Source organism: Pseudophryne corroboree, chromosome 2, assembly GCF_028390025.1.
Source record: "Pseudophryne corroboree isolate aPseCor3 chromosome 2, aPseCor3.hap2, whole genome shotgun sequence".
Lineage (NCBI taxonomy): Eukaryota > Metazoa > Chordata > Amphibia > Anura > Myobatrachidae > Pseudophryne > Pseudophryne corroboree.
The window spans coordinates 247,219,941-247,244,108 of record NC_086445.1 but is presented as its reverse complement, the minus strand read 5'-3'; the positions used below and the strand labels follow the sequence as shown (position 1 = coordinate 247,244,108).

The 24,168-nt window shown below is 46.8% G+C and overlaps 1 protein-coding gene across 1 annotated transcript in view; it reads right to left on the bottom strand.

The window, feature by feature from the left end:
- The window catches only part of PA2G4 (proliferation-associated 2G4), a 153,892-nt gene that overhangs the window by 115,707 nt on the left and 14,017 nt on the right, over window positions 1-24,168 (bottom strand). The window contains exons 2-5 of the mRNA XM_063952627.1: window positions 11,806-11,934; window positions 10,726-10,831; window positions 1,428-1,497; window positions 131-223 (exon numbers count right to left, since the gene is read on the bottom strand). Coding sequence (XP_063808697.1) covers window positions 131-223; window positions 1,428-1,497; window positions 10,726-10,831; window positions 11,806-11,934 — 398 coding nt within the window. The remainder of the gene's footprint in view (window positions 1-130; window positions 224-1,427; window positions 1,498-10,725; window positions 10,832-11,805; window positions 11,935-24,168) is intronic.

Below are 24,168 nucleotides of genomic sequence, written 5' to 3'. Positions count from 1 at the left end.
CAGTCATATAAGGCACTAAACCAAGAAAAATAATAGAATGGTTGACATCACGAAATTGCAGCATTACTGTTCTCTTCACAAATTGCAGAAACATCTAGTGCCCCATAGTTAGAGAGGTCACTGGCCTAACCTGGTTCCCTGGTTTCACCAAACGCAGTGCCGCCTCCGCACACAAGTGCGCAGCCTTGATAACATCTGCTTTACGACCAGTTACTGGAGTCTCCTGCAACAATGAAATGGAAAATATTTAGATTTTTTTATTTTAAATCAGTCCTATTTTAGTAAAAAGAAACCCCTACACAAGGCCAACCCGTTGCGCTCCAGCTAATAGTTTGCTATTAGGGAATGCTAAAAACTGTGGCAGGGTATGCTGGAATATGCAGTTCCAGATAGAAAGCCACAGGTTGGCCAGGCTTGCCCTAAACTATCCTCAATACAGCTAAAAGTCTAACGTCCAACCATCATACCTCATTTTTAAGAAAGTAAAAAAAATTATGATATACAGGTTGAGTATCCCATATCCAAATATTCCGAAATACGGAATATTCCGAAATACGGAATTTTTTTGGAGTGAGACTGAGATAGTGAAACCTTTTGTTTTCTGAGGCTCAATGTACACAAACTTTGTTTAATACACAAAATAATCTAAAATATTGTATTAAATGACCCTCAGGCTGTGTATATGGAACATAATTGAATCGTGTTTATGTGCACACACTTTGTTTAATGCACACAGTTATTAAAAATATTGACTAAAATGTCCTTCAGGCTGTGTGTATAAGGTGTATAGGATACATAAATGCATTCTGTGCTTAGACTTGGGTTCCATCACCATGATATCTCATTATGGTATGCAATTATTCCAAACTACGGAAAAATCCGATATCCAACCAAAATACCCCTGGTCCCAAGCATTTTGGATAAGGGATACTCAACCTGTATAGAGATATATAGATATTAATTAGCAGTTTCTTATATAGCGCAGCATATTCCGTTGCGCTTTACAATATATATATATATATATATATATATATATATATATAAAATACAATAAAATAAATAATCTGCTGCCTGATACTGCCCACAATACTACTGTGTTCTATACATCAGCCATTTGTGAGGGCTACAGTTCTCATGTGCCCTTTCTCCAGTGTCCTCTCGTGGATACAGGAGAAAATTATAAAGTCAGCAGCCGGTCCTGAGAATCGGACACTTCCTTCTCCCTGAGGAGATGAAAGCTTAGCAATAATTTAAGTGAGTAATGATACAATTGTTCTTACAGTAATATAACATTTTTGTTTTTATGTATATGTTCCCCGTGCACTTGTGATCTGCAACAGGCCTAATAGCAACTTAAATAAGACATTCGCTGAACATACTTTCCATTTAAATGTTATACAAGTCATCAATAATTATTACAAACTTACCTTAGACGCACCAACAACAAAGCTGTGCGCAACATTAGCAATGAAACCATCTACATGGACTCCTAGGTCACTGCAATACAAAAATCAGGTATTAACCAATAATATTTATTTATAATACACCACTGGACAATACGCAAGTAGTACATTACAGACAGATGTACAGGCAAGTAACAAATTCATTAAGCAAATAAATGTGCGTATGACTAAGACAATTTACATAACAAGTGTAGTAAAAGCTTGCAGGAGACGGGGGGCGGGGGACCACACACACACTAGAGGGCCCTGCTCATGTGAATTTAGAATGTAATTGGTGCAAGTGTGATGAGAGGTTAACATGAAGTTGGCATAGGGAGGCTGGAGATAGAAGGAAGACTCAGAGGTTTAACAAATATGTGGTCTTTTAACCTTTTCACTGCTGAGGATTTTTTTTTGTCCCATAAACAGAGGACAATGTGGCCGCCTCACAAAACTGCCCCTCAGAGGCACACCGGTGGGCTGCCCAAGAGGCCCCAGTAGATCTCGTGGAATGAGCCCTGACTAAGGGCCTAATTCAGAGTTGATCGCAGCAGCACATTTGTTAGCAGTTGGGCAAAACCATGTGCACTGCAGGAAGGGCAGATATAACATTTGCAGAGTGTGTTAGATTTGGGTGGAGTGTGTTCAAACTGCAATCTAAATTGCAGTGTAAAAATAAAGCAGCCACTATTTACCCTGCACAGAAACAATATAACCCACCCAAATCTAACTCTGCAAATGTTATATCTGCCACACATGCAGTGCACATGGTTTTGCCCAACTGCTAACAAATTTGCTGCTACGATCAACTCTGAATTACCCCCCCCCCCCCTAAAATTCTTAAAAGACTATACACAAGAGGGTCTTTGACTGGGCAGAATACCATCAAAATATATGTCCACCATATATAACGATGGATCCTTGCCACAGGTAGTTTCCTGGCAGAGAGCATGGTATACATAAACGGATCTGAGTAGCCTCTTGCCTGCAAGGTCGATTTCTCAATAGCCACCCTGTCAAAGACAGACATGTGAGGTTGGGGTAAAGACACAGACCCTGAGATAGAAGATCCAGCCTGAGAGGCAGGCGCTACGGACAGACTGCTTGGTATGCAGCCCTGCACAGAGGAGAATGACAGCAACTCCCTCCTGCTTCAACTTGCGAAGTATCCATGGAAGGAGAGCAATCGTATGAAAAAAGGTGCACCTGTGGAAAGGCCCATGGAACCGCTAGGGCATCTACCAAGAATGTTACCAGGTCTCTGGGAGAGGTATGATGGACAGACAGATTGAGCTTCTTGAGGTTGAAGATAGAACAGAAGGAACCATATGGAATCTGAACTAGGAACACATTTGAGTAAAAACCTGTACCTCTCTGATGAGCTGGGACATGAACTATCAAACCCACGCTCAGAAGAGTGCTAATGGATGTTTGGAGAGCAGCTGCTTTGCCGATGTTGATTGGTAACACTGTGGAAAAGAACTGAACCAGAGGACGTTTGCGAAGTTATAGAGTACCCTTGCAAGACAATGCCTCTTACCCAGGAGTCTGATGTCGTTTTCAGTAACACGTCGAAGTGAAGTAGACGGCCAACCACTCTAGAAGGTTTCAGGTGGGGACCAGTCTTGTCATGCCACTGGCTTGTCAGCTGATTTGGGAGCCTGGCAGCAACCTGTCCTTGTCCATCACCCTATGGACTTAGGATTCATAGCAGAATAGCTCATAGCTCTGGAAGAGGCTGACCCCTCACATTGCCTTGTGGGCGAAAATGCCTTGGTCTTTGGTGCAGGTGATGGTAGGAAAGCGGTTTTAGAAGCAGCTACTGTAGCAATGATTTTTACGGCCTCGCCCCAGTATGTGCCAGCTTCCTTGATGTTATCCATCATGGACAGATCAGATCGATGATCTCCTGAGCGTAGGCCATAATACAGGTAATAAACTCAGCTACTAAGTAATGGCTACCCAGACGGAAGCAAGAATTGGGCATAAGCCACTACCAGAATAGGCAAAAATTGATTTTAGAAAATTCTCCAACTTCCTGTCTGTGGAAAAGGCCGCATTAGGAATAGGAAGAGTGGTTGATTTCACCAACCGAGCAACGTGTACATCAAAAGGAGGAGATTCCCACTTTCCGCTTGGACATCAAGAACTCTTTGATAGGGTGCGACCAAGCCTCTGTCAAGAAGTCCTCCAATTAAGATGAGGGAGGGATAACCGACCGTTCTTTCTTCTTTTGCTTGAAGAGGGTCATCGCCAAAGCTGGTGATGTACCTGCATCTTTAATAAGTAATGCAGATCTCACGCCCTTTAGTGTCAATGTCAAACTGGGCTGTGTTATCCTACTGAACAAAGGAAGAGTCTACATCCGACCTCTGGGACAGGTTGTCCTCTAAGCACGGAGAAGTTGTCAGACTACGAGTCAAGGCCTTTGCTGCAGACCTTGGCTTGGCGGAAGCATGTGCTTTAAAGAACTAGAGACCTGTACCATAACCTGAACAGATTGGGACAGTCCCTGAACCCAAACTGGTCCAGAGAGAGGTTGCTGTGGGTACCACAGAGGAGGCCGAGTAGTGATCCGCTGTTGTCTCCCAGAGGTTGCTATGGAGTGGGCCGGGAAGCTACTAGCTGAAGGCCAGTTCCAGCACTGCAAGGTAGGAGGTACCACCTCAGAGAGGAACTCATCATGTACCTCCACAGAGCAACGATCAAAGGCCAGTGTGATCCTGAAATGAACAGGAAAAGTTTCCTTTACAAACCTTGCAGAGGCGCGCAGCACAGGAGCACCACCCTCCTAGGAAGCCTTGGCAAAGTTTCTCGTGGAAGACATAGCTTCATTGGAAATTGAAACTGCACACAAACACACAGTAAAGCAACTAGCTAGTGTGTGGGGGCAAGAGCACTGAACTAAGACCATGAATAAACAAGTGGACTAAATAATGAAATACTGTAAGTCCAAAGTACAGAGGTGACTACTAACATAAGTAGGCACAAGAAAAATAACCACTCTGCTAAATAACTATGTATGTGTAAAGCAGACAACTGTATAAAATATGTACAAATAATAAGATTTTACTTACCGGTAAATCTATTTCTCGTAGTCCGTAGAGGATGCTGGGACTCCGTAAGGACCATGAGGAATAGACGGGCTCCGCAGGAGATAGGGCACTTTAAGAAAGCTTTGGACTCTGGGTGTGCACTGGCTCCTCCCTCTATGCCCCTCCTCCAGACCTCAGTTTGGGCACAGTTTCCCTGAGGAGATGGACAGTACGAGGAAGGATTTTTGTAAATCTAAGGGCGAGATCCATACCAGCCACACCAATCACACCGTATAACTTGTGATAAACTTACCCAGTTAACAGTATGAACAACATAGCCACGGTTCCACCGAAAAACTATAACATAACCCTTATGTAAGCAATAACTATATACAAGTCTTGCAGAAGAATTCCGCACTTGGGACGGGCGCCCAGCATCCTCTACGGACTACGAGAAATAGATTTACCGGTAAGTAAAATCTTATTTTCTCTAACGTCCTTGAGGATGCTGGGACTCCGTAAGGACCATGGGGATTATACCAAAGCTCCCAAACGGGCGGGAGAGTGCGAATGACTCTGCAGCACCGATTGAGCAAACAGGAGGTCCTCCTCAGCCAGGGTATCAAACTTATAGAACTTTGCAAAGGTGTTAGACCCCGACCAAGTAGCTGCTCGGCACAACTGTAATGCCGAGACCCCTCGGGCAGCCACCCAAGAAGAGCCCACTTTCCTAGTGGAGTGGGCCTTAACCGATTTCGGTAACGGCAATCCTGCCGTAGAATGCGCCTGCTGAATCGTGTTACAGATCCAGCGAGCAATAATCTGCTTTGAAGCAGGAGCGCCAACCTTGTTGGCCGCATACAGAACGAACAAAGCTTCAGTCTTCCTGATTCTAGCCGTTCTGGTCACATAAATCTTCAAAGCCCTGACTGCATCCAGGGACTCGGAATCCTCCAAGTCCCGTGTAGCCACAGGCACGACAATAGGTTGGTTCACATGAAAAGATGAGACCACTTTTGGCAGAAAGTGAGGGCGAGTCCTCAACTCTGCCCTATCCACGTGAAAAACCAAGTATGGGCTTTTATGTGATAAAGCCGCCAATTCGGAAACACGTCTTGCCGAAGCTAACGCCAACAACATGACCACTTTCCACGTGAGGTATTTCAACTCCACAGTTTTGAGTGGTTCAAACCAAGGTGACTTGAGGAAACGTAACACCACGTTAAGATCCCAAGGCGCCACCGGAGGCACAAAAGGAGGATGAATATGCAGCACTCCCTTCACAAAGGTCTGTACTTCAGGAATAGAGGCCAATTCTCTTTGGAAGAAAATGGATAAGGCCGAAATCTGGACCTTTATGGACCCTAATTTTAGGCCCAAAGTCACTCCTGTTTGAAGGAAGTGAAGTAGACGGCCCAAATGGAACTCCTCCGTAGAAGCAGCTCTGGCCTCACACCAAGAAACATATTTCCGCCATATATGGTGATAATGTTTTAACGTCACGTCTTTCCTAGCCTTGATCAGGATAGGAATGACTTCCTCCGGAATCCCTTTGTCCGGTAGGATCCGGCGTTCAACCACCATGCCGTCAAACGCAGCCGCGGTAAGTCTTGGAACAGACAGGGCCCCTGCCGCAGCAGGTCCTGCCTTAGAGGAAGAGGCCACGGATCCCCTGCGAGCAACTCTTGCAGCTCCGGATACCAAGTCCTCCGTGGCCAATCCAGAACAATGACTATTGTTCCCACCCTGCTTCTTCGTATTATTCTCAACACCTTGGGTATGAGAGGAAGAGGAGGAAACACATAGACCGATCTGAACACCCAAGGTGTCACCAGAGCATCTACCGCTACCGCCTGAGGGTCCCTTGCCCTGGCGCAATACCGCTTTAGCTTTTTGTTGAGACGGGATGCCATCATGTCGATTTGAGGCAGTCCCAAACGATCCGTGATCTGTGCGAAGACTTCTTGATGAAGTCCCCACTCTCCCGGATGCAGGTCGTGCCTGCTGAGGAAGTCCGTCTCCCAGTTGTCCACCCCCGGGATGAACACTGCTGACAGTGCGCTTACATGGCCTTCCGTCCAGCGTAGAATCCTGGTCGCTTCTGCCATGGCCACTCTGCTCCTTGTTCCGCCTTGCCGGTTTATATGAGCCACTGCCGTGACGTTGTCCGACTGAATCAGAACCGGTTTTCTCCGAAGCAATTCCTCCGCTTGATGCAGGGCGTTGTATATGGCCCTCAACTCCAGGATGTTGATGTGGAGACAAGACTCTAGGCTTGACAAGAGACCTTGGAAATTTCTTCCCAGTGTCACTGTTCCCCAGCCTCGGAGGCTTGCGTCCGTGGTCACCAGGACCCAGTCCTGAATGCCGAACCTGCGACCGACCTTCTAGTAGGTGAGCACTGTTCAGCCACCACAGGAGAGATACCCTGGTCCTGGGAGACAGGGTGATCCTTTGATGCATTTGTAAATGGGACCCGGACCACTTGTCCAAGAGGTCCCATTGAAAAGTCCTCGCATGGAACCTGCCGAAAGGGATGGCCTTGTAGGAAGCCACCATCTTCCCCAGGACCCGCGTGCAATGATGCACTGAAACCTTTTTTGGTTTTAATAGGTTCCTGACCATGGCTATGAGTTCCTGAACCTTTTCGATCGGAAGAAAAACCTTTTTCTGGTCTGTGTCTAGAATCAGCCCCAAAAAGGTCAGACGCGTTGTAGGGACTAGCTGGGACTTCGGTATATTGAGAATCCAGCCGTGTATCTGCAACGTCTTCATGGACAGAGACACGCTGTCCAGCAACCTCTCCCGAGATCTCGCCTTTATGAGGAGATCGTCCAAGTATGGGATAATTGTGACCCCCTGCCTGCGCAGGAGCACCATCATTTCCGCCATTACCTTGGTGAAAATTCTCGTGGCCGTGGAAAGCCCAAACGACAACGTCTGAAATTGGTAGTGACAGTCCTGCACTGCAAATCTCAGGAACGCCTGATGGGGGGGGAATATCGGAACATGAAGGTAAGCATCCTTTATGTCCAGGGACACCATCCAATCCCCCCCCCCCTCCAGGCTGGCGATGACCGCCCTGAGTGATTCCATTTTGAACTTGAACCTCTTCAAGTACAGGTTCAGAGATTTCAGGTTTAAAATGGGTCTGACCGAACCGTCCGGTTTCGGGACCACAAACAGGGTTGAGTAATATCCCTCTCCTTGCTGGAGATGAGGAACTGTGACAATCACCTGTTGAATATACAATTTTTGGATTGCTGGCAACACTAGCTCCCTCTCTGACGTGGAAGCCGGCAGAGCAGATTTGAAAAATCGTCGAGGAGGCAAGTCTTCGAATTCCAGCCTGTATCCCTGAGAAACAATCTCTAATGCCCAGGTATCCACCTGCGAGTGAACCCAGACGTGGCGGAAAAACCGAAGACGAGCCCCCACCAGATCTGCCTCCCCTCGGAAAGCCCCAGCGTCATGCGGTGGACTTTGCAGACGCAGGGGAGGACTTTTGCTCTTGGGAACTAGCTGTGTGCAGCTTTTTTCCCCTGCCTTTCCCTCTGGCAACAAAGGATGATCCACGTACCTTCTTGTTTTTATTGGAACGAAAGGACTGCATTTGATAATGAGGTGCCGTTTTTTGTATGCTGCGGGGGGACATAAGGTAAGAAATTTGACTTACCAGCCGTAGAGACAAGATCCGAGAGGCCGTCTCCAAACAACTCCACCCCTTTGTAAGGCAAGGACTCCATATGCCACTTTGAATCGGCATCTCCCGCCCACTGTCGGGTCCACAAGAGCCGCCTAGCAGAAATAGACATAGCATTTATTCTGGAGCTTAATAAACAAATGTCACTCTGAGCATCCCTCATATACAAGGCAGCATCTCTGATATGCTCTATGGTCATTTGAATGGCGTCCCTATCTAAGGTGTCAATTTCCGTAGATAAGGAATCTGCCCATGCCACAACCGCACTACAAACCCAGGCAGATGCCATAGCCGGTCGAGCAATAGTACCTGAATAATTGTAAAAGTGTTTTAAGGTAATTTCCTGCCTGCGATCAGCAGGTTCCTTGAGGGAAGCCGTATCCTGAGAAGGCAGTGACACCTTTTTGGACAAACGTGTCAGCGCCTTGTCAACGTTTGGCGAAGATTCCCAGCGTATCCTATCAGTTTGTGGAAAGGATACGCCATGAGAATCCTTTTGGGAACTTGTGGTCTCCTATCCGGAGATTCCCAAGCCTTTTCGCACAAGTCACTTAATTCAAATGAGGCTGGAAAAGTGACTTCAGGCCTTTTCCCTTTATACATGTGTACCCTTGTGTCAAGGACAGGGGGTTCCTCAGTAATATGCAAAACCTCTTTAATGGCAATAATCATGTACCGTATACCCTTAGCCACCTTCGGCTGTAATTTTGCATCTTCATAGTCGACACTAGTCAGTATCTGTGTCGGTATCTGTGTCATCGATCTGGGATATGGTGCGCTTCTGAGACCACGAAGGACCTGGCGCCCCAGGGACAGGCATGGACTGGCTACCTGACTGATCCCTAGCTTCTGCCTTGTCTAATCCTTTATGCAATAGATTGACATTTGCATTCAAGACATTCAGCATATCCACCCATTCCGGTGTCGGCGTTGCCGATGGCGACCTGACATTCAAGCACTCCCCCTCCACATTAAGCGAGCCTTCCTCGTCAAACATGTCGACACACGCGTACCGACACTTCACACACACACACACACACACACACACACAGGGAACCCCTTTCCTGAAGACAGTATCCTTGTCAAGGCCCTTTGGAGAGACAGAGAGAGAGTATGCCAGCACACACCCCAGCGCAATAACCCTGGAGACCAACACAAAATGTTTTTCCCCAGCAGCGCTGTATAATATGTAAACCGCCAATTATGTGCCCCCCCCCCCCCCCCCTCTCTTTTAAAGCACCCTTTCACCGTGTGTAAGCAGGGGAGAATCCGGGGAGCTTCCTCTCAGCAGTGCTGTGGAGAGAAAATGGCGCTGGTGAGTGCTGAGGGAGAAGCCCCGCCCCCTCGGCGGCGGCCTTCTGTCCCGCTCAAACTTAGTAAAATATGGCAGGGGCTCTTTTATATACATGTACAGAGCCCACCTGTACATGTATATAGTCTTTTTGCCATGCAGAAGTTTATATTGCTGCCCAGGGCGCCCCCCCCCTGCGCCCTGCACCCTTACAGTGACCGGAGTATGTGAGGTGTATGGGAGCAATGACGCACAGCTGCAGTGCTGTGCGTTACCTCAGTGAAGCTGAAGGCTTCTGCCGCCTGACGACTTCTGTCTTCTGTACTTCTAGCTCTGTGAGGAGAACGGCGGCGCGGCTCCGGGGGTGGACGCCCAGTAAGAACCTGCGTTCACCCCCTCTGGAGCTAATGGTGTCCAGTAGCCGAGGAAGCAGAGCCTATCTTTGACAAGAAGGTCTGCTCCTCTCTCCTCAGTCCCTCGATGCATGGAGCCTGTTGCCAGCAGTGCTCCCTGTGAAAAAGTAGTAAAAGGTAGAAAAAAAAAATCCAAAACAAAAATGTTTCTAGGCAGAGAAGTCTGGAGAGCTCTCTGCAGTGCACCCATCTTGCTCTGGGCACAGTGTAAAACTGAGGTCTGGAGGAGGGGCATAGAGGGAGGAGCCAGTGCACACCCAGAGTCCAAAGCTTTCTTAAAGTGCCCTATCTCCTGCGGAGCCCGTCTATTCCCCATGGTCCTTACGGAGTCCCAGCATCCTCAAGGACGTTAGAGAAAGTGAAATGCAGTGAATATCTGAGAAATGTTCATCAAAAACAGGACTACATGTTCATATGGTTGTAACTGAATAACTGTATATGATTGTAATTGTATAACAAGAAAACAGTAGACAACCTGTAACTACAGGTTGCTTACTGCTGTCTGCTCAGTAAAAATTAACATAAAAAAGGAAGTAAACTGGGGCTGCAGCCCCTAAAAAAAATATATACTCTTTCCTTGAGGCACCAAAGAAAACTGGTCTACGAGGATACAGGTGGACTCTCTCCCAAAGTAGTAACTGTTTGGTTTCCAGACTCTTGCAGCTCCCACTACACCCACAATCCCAGTGTTCCCCTTATATTGAAGATGAAGTTACTTACACTAGGTATACAGTATTCTAAGTCACACCCTTTCAATTTTTTAGTTCTTTCTTTATGAAAACTATTTTAGAAAATGGAGAAAAATCTAGAAACATTGACAGTTCATCTAACTGGTACTTACATCTTTAATAAATCACCATTCTTCAGAAGGTAATCTTGGTCACTCTTCAGAGGCGAGAAGTGACACACACAGTTATTGACAGATATGCTTGTTGGAAAGGCGATACCTGTAATACAAGTAATAAAAATGTTTTAGGAAAATAAGGAAACTACAGAAACAGTAAACACATTCAAGGGGTCTATTGCTTGTTTCTAAGGTGTCAAAGATTGTCCTGAGCTGCATTATAAATTGAATAGCTCTGAATGACTAATAACGCAAGCTACATATCTAAAGGTTGTTACTCTAACCAACAAACCTGGCTGGAACGAAAATCTGGGAAGGTATGGGAGCATACGTCAATGGGCCGTTAGCTTCCAAACACCACAAACTGCTCATTCAGACAAGTGGGTTAAATCAAATCAATTTGGTTTGGTCGCTTTCCAGGATGATTTTATTTGGTAGTTTCCAACATTTTGGAGCAAACTGCTTCTAGTTGGAACAACCTTTACGTGTGGCCAGCTTTACACCACCATAAACACCTTTCATGTATTATGAGAAAGAAACATAGCAGTGGTAGACTAACTGGCCTTACAGGGTCATAAATAGTTCTTTGTATTGCGTAAAACAAAACAAAAAAAAAGTAATTAACACACAACAGGTCAGTCAACTCTGATGTCTACACACAGACAAGTGGTGGCCACAAGCAAAGTTATTGAAAAGTTTTAATGTTGCACACATAGATATTAGCTTTCCCAACTTAAAGAAAAAAAGAAAAGAAAAAAACACTACTTCACAGAAATGTAGTGTGTGTAAATACCTGGACATTATACTTCACATGGCATTTACATGTGTCTTCTTACGGACATCTCTTGTTGCCAGGGCAAGTATAGCTATTGGTTCCTATTCAAGTTGGTGCACAGAATGCTACATTATCACTTGTCATAACCGAGTGTTTGCAAAAACAGCTGGTAAAATGGACGGTGTCTGAATTGGCAGATTGCTGGATACACTGCTATTCAACCTAGTATATCACAATTCTAGCTAGGCTAAAGAAATAAAGACTCAGGAAGCTCATCTCCCACCACAGCAGATGGCACTTACCTTTTTTAATTTCTTTTTCTTTTTTGAAAATCTTGCCGGTTTCCTCCATAATCATTGCATCTCCTTTTTCACACAGGCCCAGAATAGAAGCATCTGCAGTGGCTGCCTCCACAAGTGCGCGCAAGACCCCTAAAATGGACAAGCAGAAGGTTAGTCAGCCTGAGAGACTTTCATCTGTAAGTGAAACAATGTGCTAGAGCGAGTGGGCTGAGCAGCATTTGTTAAGTATTTCAATTAGTGTGGGAGATTCGATTCTTAGCTGAATTAGTCTTCTACAGAGCAATAATTTTAGTTAGTAGAGGTTAATTTTTGTTAGAATTAATTCTTTGAAGAACAAATTCAGAGTTTTAGCTAAGCAGGTAAAATTAAAGGATAAAGTCAATGTTGACATGTCTAGCTATTTGGAATAATATGAAAATGCATCTACACTTTATAACATTATAGGATGGAGAAAACTACATAAATACAAGGGTGAGTCACATTATTATGACCATCAGCTAATAGCCAGCGTAACCACTTCGGAGTCCTATACGCAGCAAGGTACACCGGACTGTTTTAGACACATCTGGTAGCACCCATGTTCATTTTGACGGTGAGCTGCTCCAATGTAGCGTGTCAATCGGCCCTCACACACCTCTGTAGCAGACGTTCACCTCTCAAATCAATGGCACGTGGTGCTCCGCAGTTTCCACGCCGGTTATTCGCAATGGTGCCATTTGTCTAGTCACGATACACCTTCACCTCAGCAGCACGCGAACAGTTCACAGACTGCGCTGTTTCAGAAATACTGCCACCCTTCGCCCGAAAGTCGATAATCATCCCTTTCCGCAACTCTGATAAATCGCCCCTTTTACCTATGACAGCGACAAGTGATGTGTGCAGACGACCCATCACACACCTTATATACCCACCAAGCCAGCGAACGACATGTGACGCAAGTTATGGGCTACGTGCTGCGACGAAATGCAGGGGGTGATCATAATAACGTGACGCGACAGTGTAGTTTAGCCAAATGGCAATAACAAGAATATTCTGCAGTCCAAATAACTAAAAGTGAAGATATATGGGTCAAGATAATAGCCCAAGATTTGCAGGAGCCAGAGCAATTCCAGCAAGATTGTCATTAGATTTAGATTTAAAGAGACAATTAGATTAAATTCAGAAAGAGGTTGATTTTATCTTTCAACCACATGCTGCTTTAAATCTAGTCTCTCACTGGAATCGCATTGGCGAAAAACACAAGCTATTACATTTGGACCATGTAGTTCTCACATCTTGGCTAAAGCACATAGTAACATAATTTAATCAGGTAAGCAATCAAGAACTACAGTACAGCAGTTAAATAATGCAGCCAGGGCATAACCAGTGCAACCAAGTATTCAGAGAAAGGTATTTAAAAACGGGATGTAGTTAGGAGACCGCAGGTCACAAAACCACCCGTTACATCCCACCCCCTCACAATCCCGATAGTCAGCATGCCGATCAACAGGGACTGTTATACGAGCCCGCAGCGCGGCGAGCGCAGCAAGACCGCAAGGGGCTTGTTGCACTTGCCCATGTTGGCATTCCGCTGCCGGGATCCCGGCAGAAGTATGCTGACCGGCGGTTCCTGACCACCGGTCACACATACCACACCCCACGGTCTTCATGAAACAATGCTTTTTTTCTGCGTACCTAAACAAACCATTTGGGGGTATAAACAATACAAGTCTAGTAAAAAAAGAATTGCCTTATGGCCTTGACTAGGTCAATAGTTTTAAGTAACTCCAATCTGAATATTAGTTTAGCGCACAGAATGGCAACAAATCTACAGTGTGTGATGGGTTTACTTTCATTTTATAAATAGTTTGGGGCACTATAATATTTCCAACATACTCCTATGTTTACTACTAGACTAAGACAGATAGATATATTCAGCATGTAGTCACCCAATGATTCAAAATGTAATTGATAGGTTGTATTTTAAACTACAATGAATGTGCCTATTGAGACACTAAAAATCAGTGAAGCAAGGAGACAAGATTGTAAGTGAAGCCAGTAGAGATCCAATGGACGCCCACTGTCTTAATGGGCTGTCTTAGTAACTGAATTAAAATAGATTGAGAAGTGGAAATAATGCAAGCACTGTGAGATCTGACCATCTCACAAACCACCATGCTGCTCTCATCATATTCGAATGATGGACGGCCATCATATATCTGCAGATAATGTGGGACAGATCCCCGCTGGCTTAACGTTCTAGCAATCCAGAGGCCCCAAAAAGATAAGCTTTAAGATATTTGGTGGGATACTCAATGTAACAGGGAGAATAAAGACTATAGATAAGGGCGATTCAAATAGGTTTTTTTTTTCTGGGCACCAAAAGTAATGGGCACCCATCAGATCAATTCAACTGTTGTACTGATTGGGCGTCCATTGCTTAATACGTGCCCAAATAGACTGGGTTTAGCTACAAACAGCGGCTAATCCCATCTAAAGTCCTGAATAGGGCATCCTAAACTACGGCTTTAGAACACGTTTAAATCGCCCCCATAGTAATTTCAACAATATAATGATTTTAACAGATTGTATGAAACCCATCTGCCATTGTAATGTTGATCTCACAGACAAAATATAGAGTTGCCATCTTGTGTTATAGAATATGTGAACACAGTTATGTTTGGATTGTTTTACTACACAGCTCAACTATTTAATTTTTATTTTTTTTTAAACATAAAAGTTGAACCTTTTACGATTTGGTGACTTATGGATACAAATGATTTGATTTTGCTTTTGACTCATGTAATTGTTTGTGCAATGCCAGCAGCCAGAGTGAGACTGACAATTTATGTGGAACTAGATAAAGATAATAGCCTACTATAATCTATATTTAATTAAAATGGACCTGGCCTCTAAACACAGAATCGTAAATATGTTTATGTTGGAGTCATAGGGGTATATGCAATTCACGGCGAATCGCGGCAATTTTTCGCCGTTTTTTTTTCCGACTCAATTCGCCAGGTGAATTCTGGTAGGTGGCTGCCGGAATTCACCATATTCAATGAAAAATGGATTCGCCAGAACCGCGGGCGAAAATCGGCCGATTTGGCGGATTTTGCCGCGATTTTAAAAAACAGGAAAAAACCCGGAAAAAAAATGGCGTGGGGTCCCCCCTCCAAAGCATAACCAGCCTCGGGCTCTTCGAGCTGGTCCTGGTTCTAAAAATGCAGGGAAAAATTGGGCATGGATCCCCCGTATTTTTAAAACCAGCACCGGGCTCTGCGCCTGGTGCTGGTGCCAAAAATACGGGGGACAAAAAGAGTAGGGGTCCCCCGTATTTTTAACACCAGCATCGGGCTCCACTAGCTGGACAGATAATGCCACAGCCGGGGGTCACTTATGCCGTGCCCTGCGGCCGTGGCATTAAATATCCAACTAGTCACCCCTGGCCGGGGTACCCTGGGGGAGTGGGGACCCCTTCAATCAAGGGGTCCCCCCCCAGCCACCCAAGGGCCAGGGGTGAAGCCCGAGGCTGTCCCCCCCCATCCAATGGGCTGCGGATGGGGGGGCCGATAGCCTTTTGTGATAATAAAAAGATATTGTTTTTTACAGCAGTACTACAAGTCCCAGCAAGCCTCCCCCGCAAGCTGGTACTTGGAGAACCACAAGTACCAGCATGCGGGAGAAAAACGGGCCCGCTGGTACCTGTAGTACTACTGGAAAAAAATAAGAATTTACTTACCGATAATTCTATTTCTCGGAGTCCGTAGTGGATGCTGGGGTTCCTGAAAGGACCATGGGGAATAGCGGCTCCGCAGGAGACAGGGCACAAAAAGTAAAGCTTTAGGATCAGGTGGTGTGCACTGGCTCCTCCCCCTATGACCCTCCTCCAAGCCTCAGTTAGGATACTGTGCCCGGACGAGCGTACACAATAAGGAAGGATTTTGAATCCCGGGTAAGACTCATACCAGCCACACCAATCACACTGTACAACCTGTGATCTGAACCCAGTTAACAGTATGATAACAGCGGAGCCTCTGAAAAGATGGCTCACAACAATAATAACCCGATTTTTGTAACTATGTACAAGTATTGCAGATAATCCGCACTTGGGATGGGCGCCCAGCATCCACTACGGACTCCGAGAAATAGAATTATCGGTAAGTAAATTCTTATTTTCTCTATCGTCCTAGTGGATGCTGGGGTTCCTGAAAGGACCATGGGGATTATACCAAAGCTCCCAAACGGGCGGGAGAGTGCGGATGACTCTGCAGCACCGAATGAGAGAACTCCAGGACCTCCTCAGCCAGGGTATCAAATTTGTAGAATTTAGCAAACGTGTTTGCCCCTGACCAAGTAGCTGCTCGGCAAAGTTGTAAAGCCGAGACCCCTCGGGCAGCCGCCCAAGATGAGCCCACTTTCCTTGTGGAATGGGCTTTTACTGATTTTGGCTGTGGCAATCCTGCCACAGAATGTGCAAGCTGAATTGTACTACAAATCCAACGAGCAATCGTCTGCTTAGAAGCAGGAGCACCCAGCTTGTTGGGTGCATACAGGATAAACAGCGAGTCAGATTTTCTGACTCCAGCCGTCCTGGAAACATATTTTCAAGGCCCTGACAACGTCAAGCAACTTAGAGTCCTCTAAGTCCCTGGTAGCCGCAGGTACCACAATAGGTTGGTTCATGTGAAATGCAGAAACCACCTTAGGTAGAAATTGAGGACGAGTCCTCAATTCCGCCCTGTCAGAATGAAAAATTAAGTAAGGGCTTTTATATGATAAAGCCGCCAATTCTGACACACGCCTGGCTGAAGCCAAGGCTAACAGCATCGACACCTTCCATGTGAGATATTTTAAGTCTACAGTGGAAAGTGGTTCAAACCAATGTGACTTTAGAAAACTCAACACCACATTGAGATCCCAAGGTGCCACTGGAGGCACAAAAGGAGGCTGTATGTGCAGGACCCCTTTTACAAATGTCTGAACTTCAGGTACTGAAGCCAGTTCTTTCTGGAAGAAAATCGACAGGGCCGAAATTTGAACCTTAATGGACCCTAATTTTAGGCCCATAGACAGTCCTGTTTGCAGGAAATGAAGGAAACGACCCAGTTGAAATTCCTCTGTAGGGGCCTTCTTGGCCTCACACCACGCAACATATTTACGCCAAATGCGGTGATAATGTTTTGCGGTTACGTCCTTCCTGGCTTTGACCAGAGTAGGGATGACTTCTTCTGGAATGCCTTTTTCCCTCAGGATCCGGCGTTCAACCGCCATGCCGTCAAACGCAGCCGCGGTAAGTCTTGGAACAGACAAGGCTCCTGCAGTAGCAGGTCCTTTCTTAGAGGTAGAGGCCACGGTTCGTCCGTGAGCATCTCTTGAAGTTCCGGGTACCAAGTCCGTCTTGGCCAATCCGGAACCACGAGTATAGTTCTTACTCCTCTCCTTCTTATGATTCTCAGTACTTTTGGTATGAGAGGCAGAGGAGGGAACACATACACTGACTGGTACACCCACGGCGTTACCAGAGCGTCCACTGCTATTGCCTGAGGGTCCCTTGACCTGGCGCAATATCTGTCCAGTTTTTTGTTGAGGCGGGACGCCATCATGTCCACCTTTGGTTTTTCCCAACGGTTTACAATCAGGTGGAAGACTTCTGGGTGAAGTCCCCACTCTCCCAGGTGAAGGTCGTGTCTGCTGAGGAAGTCTGCTTCCCAGTTGTCCACTCCCGGAATGAATACTGCTGACAGTGCTATCACATGATTTTCCGCCCAGCGAAGAATCCTTGCAGCTTCTGCCATTGCCCTCCTGCTTCTCGTGCCGCCCTGTCTGTTTACGTGGGCGACTGACGTGATGTTGTCCGATTGGATCAACACCGCCTGACCCTGAAGCAGAGGTTTTGCTTGACTTAGGGCATTGTAAATGGCCCTTAGTTCCAGAATGTTTTTATGAAGAGACGTTTCCAGGCTTGACCACAGGCCCTGGAAATTCCTTCCCTGTGTGACTGCTCCCCAGCCTCTCAGGCTGGCATCCGTGGTTACCAGGATCCAATCCTGAATGCCAAATCTGCAGCCCTCTAGTAGATGAGCACTCTGCAGCCACCACAGGAGAGACACCCTTGTCCTTGGCGACAGGGTTATCCGCTGATGCATCTGCAGATGCGATCCGGACCATTTGTCCAGTAGATCCCACTGAAATGTTCTTGCATGGAATCTTCCGAATGGAATCGCTTCGTAAGAAGCCACCATTTTCCCCAGGACCCTCGTGCACTGATGCACTGAGACCTGTCCTGGTTTTAGGAGGTTCCTGACTAGCTCGGATAACTCCCTGGCCTTCTCCTCCGGGAGAAACACCTTCTTCTGGACTGTGTCCAGAATCATTCCTAGGAACAGTAGACGTGTCGTTGGAATCAGCTGCGATTTTGGAATATTTAGAATCCACCCGTGCTGACGTAACACTACCTGAGATAGTGCTACTCCGACTTCTAACTGTTCCCTGGATCTTGCCCTTATCAGGAGATCGTCCAAGTAAGGGATAATTAAAATGTCTTTTCTTCTTAGAAGAATCATCATTTCGGCCATTACCTTGGTAAAGACCCGAGGTGCCGTGGACAATCCAAACGGCAGCGTCTGAAACTGATAATGACAGTTTTGTACTACAAACCTGAGGTACCCTTGGTGAGAAGGGTATATCGGGACGTGGAGATAAGCATCCTTGATGTCCAGAGACACCATATAGTCCCCTTCTTCCAGGTTTGCTATCACTGCTCTGAGTGACTCCATCTTGAATTTGAACCTTTTTATGTAAGTGTTCAAGGATTTCAGATTTAAAATTGGTCTCACCGAGCCGTCCGGCTTCGGTACCACAAACAGCGTGGAATAATACCCCTTTCCTTGTTGCAGGAGGGGTACCTTGATTATCACCTGCTGGGAATACAGCTTGTGAATGGCTGCCAAAACTGCCTCCCTGTCGGAGGGAGACTTTGGTAAAGCAGACTTCAGGAAACGACGAGGGGGAAACGCCTCGAATTCCAGTTTGTACCCCTGCGATACTACCTGTAGAATCCAGGGATCCACTTGCGAGTGAGCCCACTGCGCGTTGAAATTCTTGAGACGGGCCCCCACCATATCTGAGTCTGCTTGTAAAGCCCCAGCGTCATGCTGAAGACTTGGCAGAAGCAGGGGAGGGCTTCTGCTCCTGTGAAGCGGCTGCATGGTGCAGTCTTTTTCCTCTTCCTCTGCCCCGGGGCAGAAAAGAGTGGCCTTTTGCTCGCTTGTACTTATGGGAACGAAAGGACTGAGTTTGAAAAGACGGTGTCTTTTTCTGCTGATGTGGAGTGACCTGGGGTAAAAAGGTGGATTTTCCAGCCGTTGCCGTGGCCACCAGGTCCGATAGACCAGCCCCAAATAACTCCTCCCCTTTATACGGCAATACTTCCATGTGCCGTTTGGAATCCGCATCCCCTGACCACTGTCGCGTCCATAACGCTCTTCTGGCAGAGATGGACATAGCACTTATTCTTGATGCCAGGGTGCAAATATCCCTCTGTGCATCACGCATATATAGTAGTGCATCCTTTAAATGTTCTATAGTTAACAAAATATTGTCCCTATCCAGGGTATCAATATTCTCGGTCAGGGAATCCGACCATGCGACTCCAGCACTGCACATCCAGGCTGAGGCGATTGCTGGTCGCAGTATAACACCAGTATGTGTGTATATACTTTTTAGGATATTTTTCAGCCTTCTATCAGCTGGTTCTTTGAGGGTAGCCGTATCAGGAGACGGTAACGCTACTTGTTTTGATAAACGTGTGAGCGCCTTATCTACCCTAGGGGGTGTTTCCCAACGCGCCCTAACCTCTGGCGGGAAAGGATATAATGCTAATAATTTTTTAGAAATTAGCTGTTTTTTAATCGGGGGAAACCCACGCTTTTTCACACACCTCATTTATTTCCTCTGACTCAGGAAAAAATATTGGTAGTTTTTTCTCTCCCCACATAATACCCTTCTTTGTGGTACTTGTAGTGTCAGAAAGGTTCAATGCCTCTTTCATTGCCGTGATCATGTAACGTGTGGCCCTACTGGACATTACGTTTGTCTCGTCACCGTCGACACTAGACTCAGTATCTGTGTCAGGGTCTGTGTCGACCCACTGAGGTAACGGGCGTTTTAGCGCCCCTGACGGTGTCTGAGACGCCTGGACAGGCACTAATTGATTTGCCGGCTGTCTCATGTCGTCAACAGTTTTCTGCAAATTGCTGACATTATCACTTAATTGTTTAAATACAATCATCCAGTCAGGTGTCGACTCCCTAGGGGGTGACATCACCAACACAGGCAACTGCTCCGCCTCCACATAATTTTCCTCCTCATACATGTCGACACACGCGTACCGACACACAGCACACACACCGGGAATGCTCTGATAGAGGACAGGACCCCACTTAGCCCTTTGGAGAGACAGAGGGAGAGTCTGCCAGCACACACCCAGCGCTATATATATATATATATACAGGGATAACCTTATATAAGTGTTATTCCCTTATAGCTGCTGTTATTATCGTTATTTGCTGCCAAAAATGCCCCCCCTTCTCTTTTTTACCCTGATTCTGAAGCAGGACTGCAGGGGAGAGTCAGGGAGCCGTCCTTCCAGCGGAGCTGTGAGGGAAAATGGCGCTTGTGTGCTGAGGAGATAGGCTCCGCCCCTTCACGACGTCCTTATCTCCCGCTTTTCTGTGTAAAATGGCAGGGGATTAAAATACATCCATATAGCCCAGGAGCTATATGTGATGTATTCTGTTTTGCCACCTAAGGTATTCCGTTATATTGCGTCTCAGGGCGCTCCCCCCCCAGCGCCCTGCACCCTCAGTGACCGGAGTGTGAAGTGTGCTGAGAGCAATGGCGCACAGCTGCGGTGCTGTGCGCTACCTTAGTCTGAAGACAGGATGTCTTCTGCCGCCGATTTCACCGGACCTCTTCGTCTCTTCTGGCTCTGTAAGGGGGACGGCGGCGCGGCTCCGGTGACCCATCCAGGCTGAACCTGTGATCGTCCCTCTGGAGCTAGTGTCCAGTAGCCTAAGAAACCCGATCCACTCTGCACTCAGGTGAGTCCGTTTCTTCTCCCCTTAGTCCCACGATGCAGTGAGCCTGTTGCCAGCAGGACTCACTGAAAATAAAAAAACCTAACTAAACTTTTATTCTAAGCAGCTCAGGAGAGCCACCTAGATTGCACCCTTCTCGGCCGGGCACAAAAATCTAACTGAGGCTTGGAGGAGGGTCATAGGGGGAGGAGCCAGTGCACACCACCTGATCCTAAAGCTTTACTTTTTGTGCCCTGTCTCCTGCGGAGCCGCTATTCCCCATGGTCCTTTCAGGAACCCCAGCATCCACTAGGACGATAGAGAAAATACCCAAATAAAAACAGGACACAGACACCTTGATAGTAAAACTTTATTACACACTACCGACACACACATACTTACCTATGTTGACACGCCAACTGCCACGGTCTCCGACGATCCGAGGGTACCTGTGAAAAAATTATACTCACCTTCCAGCGTCCAGAGATAAATCCACGTCCAGAGAGATAATCCACGTACTTGTAAAAAAAACAAAACGCAAATACCCGCTCCATACCGGACTGAAAGGGGTCCAATGCTTTCACATCAGACCCCTTTCCCCGAATGCCGGGACATCACGTGACTCCTGTCACTGAAGTCCCTTCAGCCAATCAGGAAGCGCTACTTCCGTGGCGCTCACCTGATTGGCTGTTCGCTGTCTGTGCTGTGACAGCGCATCGCAAAGCCGCTCCATTACTTTCAATGGTGGGAACTTTGCGGGTAGCGGTGGGGTCACCCGCCGGTCAGCCGCTGACCGGCGGGTGACCTCACCGCTAGCCGCTAAGTTCCCACCATTGAATATAATGGACTGGGGTGTGCGATGCGCTGTCTGCTCAGACGCGCAGAGCCAATCAGATGAGCGCAACGAAGTTGCGCTTCCTGATTGGCTTTAGAGACCTTTCTGTGACAGCTGTCACTGACAGGTCTCTCTGCATTCGGGGATAGGGGTCTCATTTGTCAACATGGGACCCCTTTCAGTCCGTGTGGTCGGTTGTCCGGTTTGTTTTTTTCTCCAAGTCCGTGGATTTATCTCTGGACCATGGCTGAGGTGAGTATATTGATCTTTTATTTTCAGGTATCCGTGGATTCTACATGGAGAAGAGGACCGATGTCGGCGTGTGAACATAGGTAAGTATGTGTGTGTCGACGTATGAAATAAAGTTTTACTTTCACGGTGTGTGTGTCCTGTTTTTATTTGGGTATTTTTTTCCAAGTAGTACTACAGGTACCAGCGGGCCCGTTTTTCTCCCGCATGCTGGTACTTGTGGTTCTCCAAGTACCAGCTTGCGGGGGAGGCTTGCTGGGACTTGTAGTACTGCTGGAAAAATAAGATTTTACTTACCGATAAATCTATTTCTCGGAGTCCGTAGTGGATGCTGGGGTTCCTGAAAGGACCATGGGGAATAGCGGCTCCGCAGGAGACAGGGCACAAAAAGTAAAGCTTTTCCAGATCAGGTGGTGTGCACTGGCTCCTCCCCCCATGACCCTCCTCCAGACTCCAGTTAGGTACTGTGCCCGGACGAGCGTACACAATAAGGGAGGATTTTGAATCCCGGGTAAGACTCATACCAGCCACACCAATCACACCGTACAACTTGTGATCTAAACCCAGTTAACAGTATGATAACAGCGGAGCCTCTGAAAGATGGCTTCCTTCAACAATAACCCGAATTAGTTAACAATAACTATGTACAATTATTGCAGATAATCCGCACTTGGGATGGGCGCCCAGCATCCACTACGGACTCCGAGAAATAGATTTATCGGTAAGTAAAATCTTATTTTCTCTATCGTCCTAGTGGATGCTGGGGTTCCTGAAAGGACCATGGGGATTATACCAAAGCTCCCAAACGGGCGGGAGAGTGCGGATGACTCTGCAGCACCGAATGAGAGAACTCCAGGTCCTCCTTAGCCAGAGTATCAAATTTGTAAAATTTTACAAACGTGTTCTCCCCTGACCACGTAGCTGCTCGGCAAAGTTGTAATGCCGAGACCCCTCGGGCAGCCGCCCAAGATGAGCCCACCTTCCTTGTGGAGTGGGCCTTTACAGATTTAGGCTGTGGCAGGCCTGCCACAGAATGTGCAAGTTGGATTGTGCTACAGATCCAACGAGCAATCGTCTGTTTAGACGCAGGAGCACCCATCTTGTTGGGTGCATACAATATAAACAACGAGTCAGATTTTCTGACTCCAGCTGTCCTTGCAATATATATTTTTAATGCTCTGACAACGTCCAGTAACTTGGAGTCCTCCAAGTCACTTGTAGCCGCAGGCACTACAATAGGCTGGTTCAGATGAAATGCTGACACCACCTTAGGGAGAAAATGCGGACGAGTCCGCAGTTCTGCCCTGTCCGAATGGAAAATCAGATATGGGCTTTTGTAAGATAAAGCTGTCAGTTCTGACACTCTCCTGGCCGAAGCCAGGGCTAGAAGCATGGTCACTTTCCATGTGAGATATTTCAAATCCACCTTTTTTAGTGGTTCAAACCAATGAGATTTTAGAAAGTCCAAAACCACATTGAGATCCCACGGTGCCACTGGAGGCACCACAGGAGGCTGTATATGTAGCACTCCCTTAACAAAGGTCTGGACTTCAGGGACTGAAGCCAATTCTTTTTGAAAGAAAATCGACAGGGCCGAAATTTGAACCTTAATAGATCCCAATTTGAGACCCATAGACAATCCTGATTGCAGGAAATGTAGGAATCGACCCAGTTGAAATTCCTCCGTCGGAGCACTCCGATCTTCGCACCACGCAACATATTTTCGCCAAATTCGGTGATAATGTTGCACGGTTACTTCCTTCCTTGCTTTAATCAAAGTAGGAATGACTTCTTCCGGCATGCCTTTTTCCTTTAGGATCCGGCGTTCAACCGCCATGCCGTCAAACTCAGCCGCGGTAAGTCTTGAAACAGACAGGGACCCTGCTGAAGCAAGTCCCTCCTTAGAGGTAGAGGCCACGGATCTTCCGTGATCATCTCTTGAAGTTCCGGGTACCAAGTCCTTCTTGGCCAATCCGGAACCACTAGTATCGTTCTTACGCCCCTTTGCCGTATAATTCTCAATACTTTTGGTATGAGAGGCAGAGGAGGAAACACATACACCGACTGGTACACCCAAGGCGTTACCAGCGCGTCCACAGCTATTGCCTGCGGATCTCTTGACCTGGCGCAATACCTGTCCAGTTTTTTGTTGAGGCGAGACGCCATCATGTCCACCATTGGTCTTTCCCAACGGGTTACCAGCATGTGGAAGACTTCTGG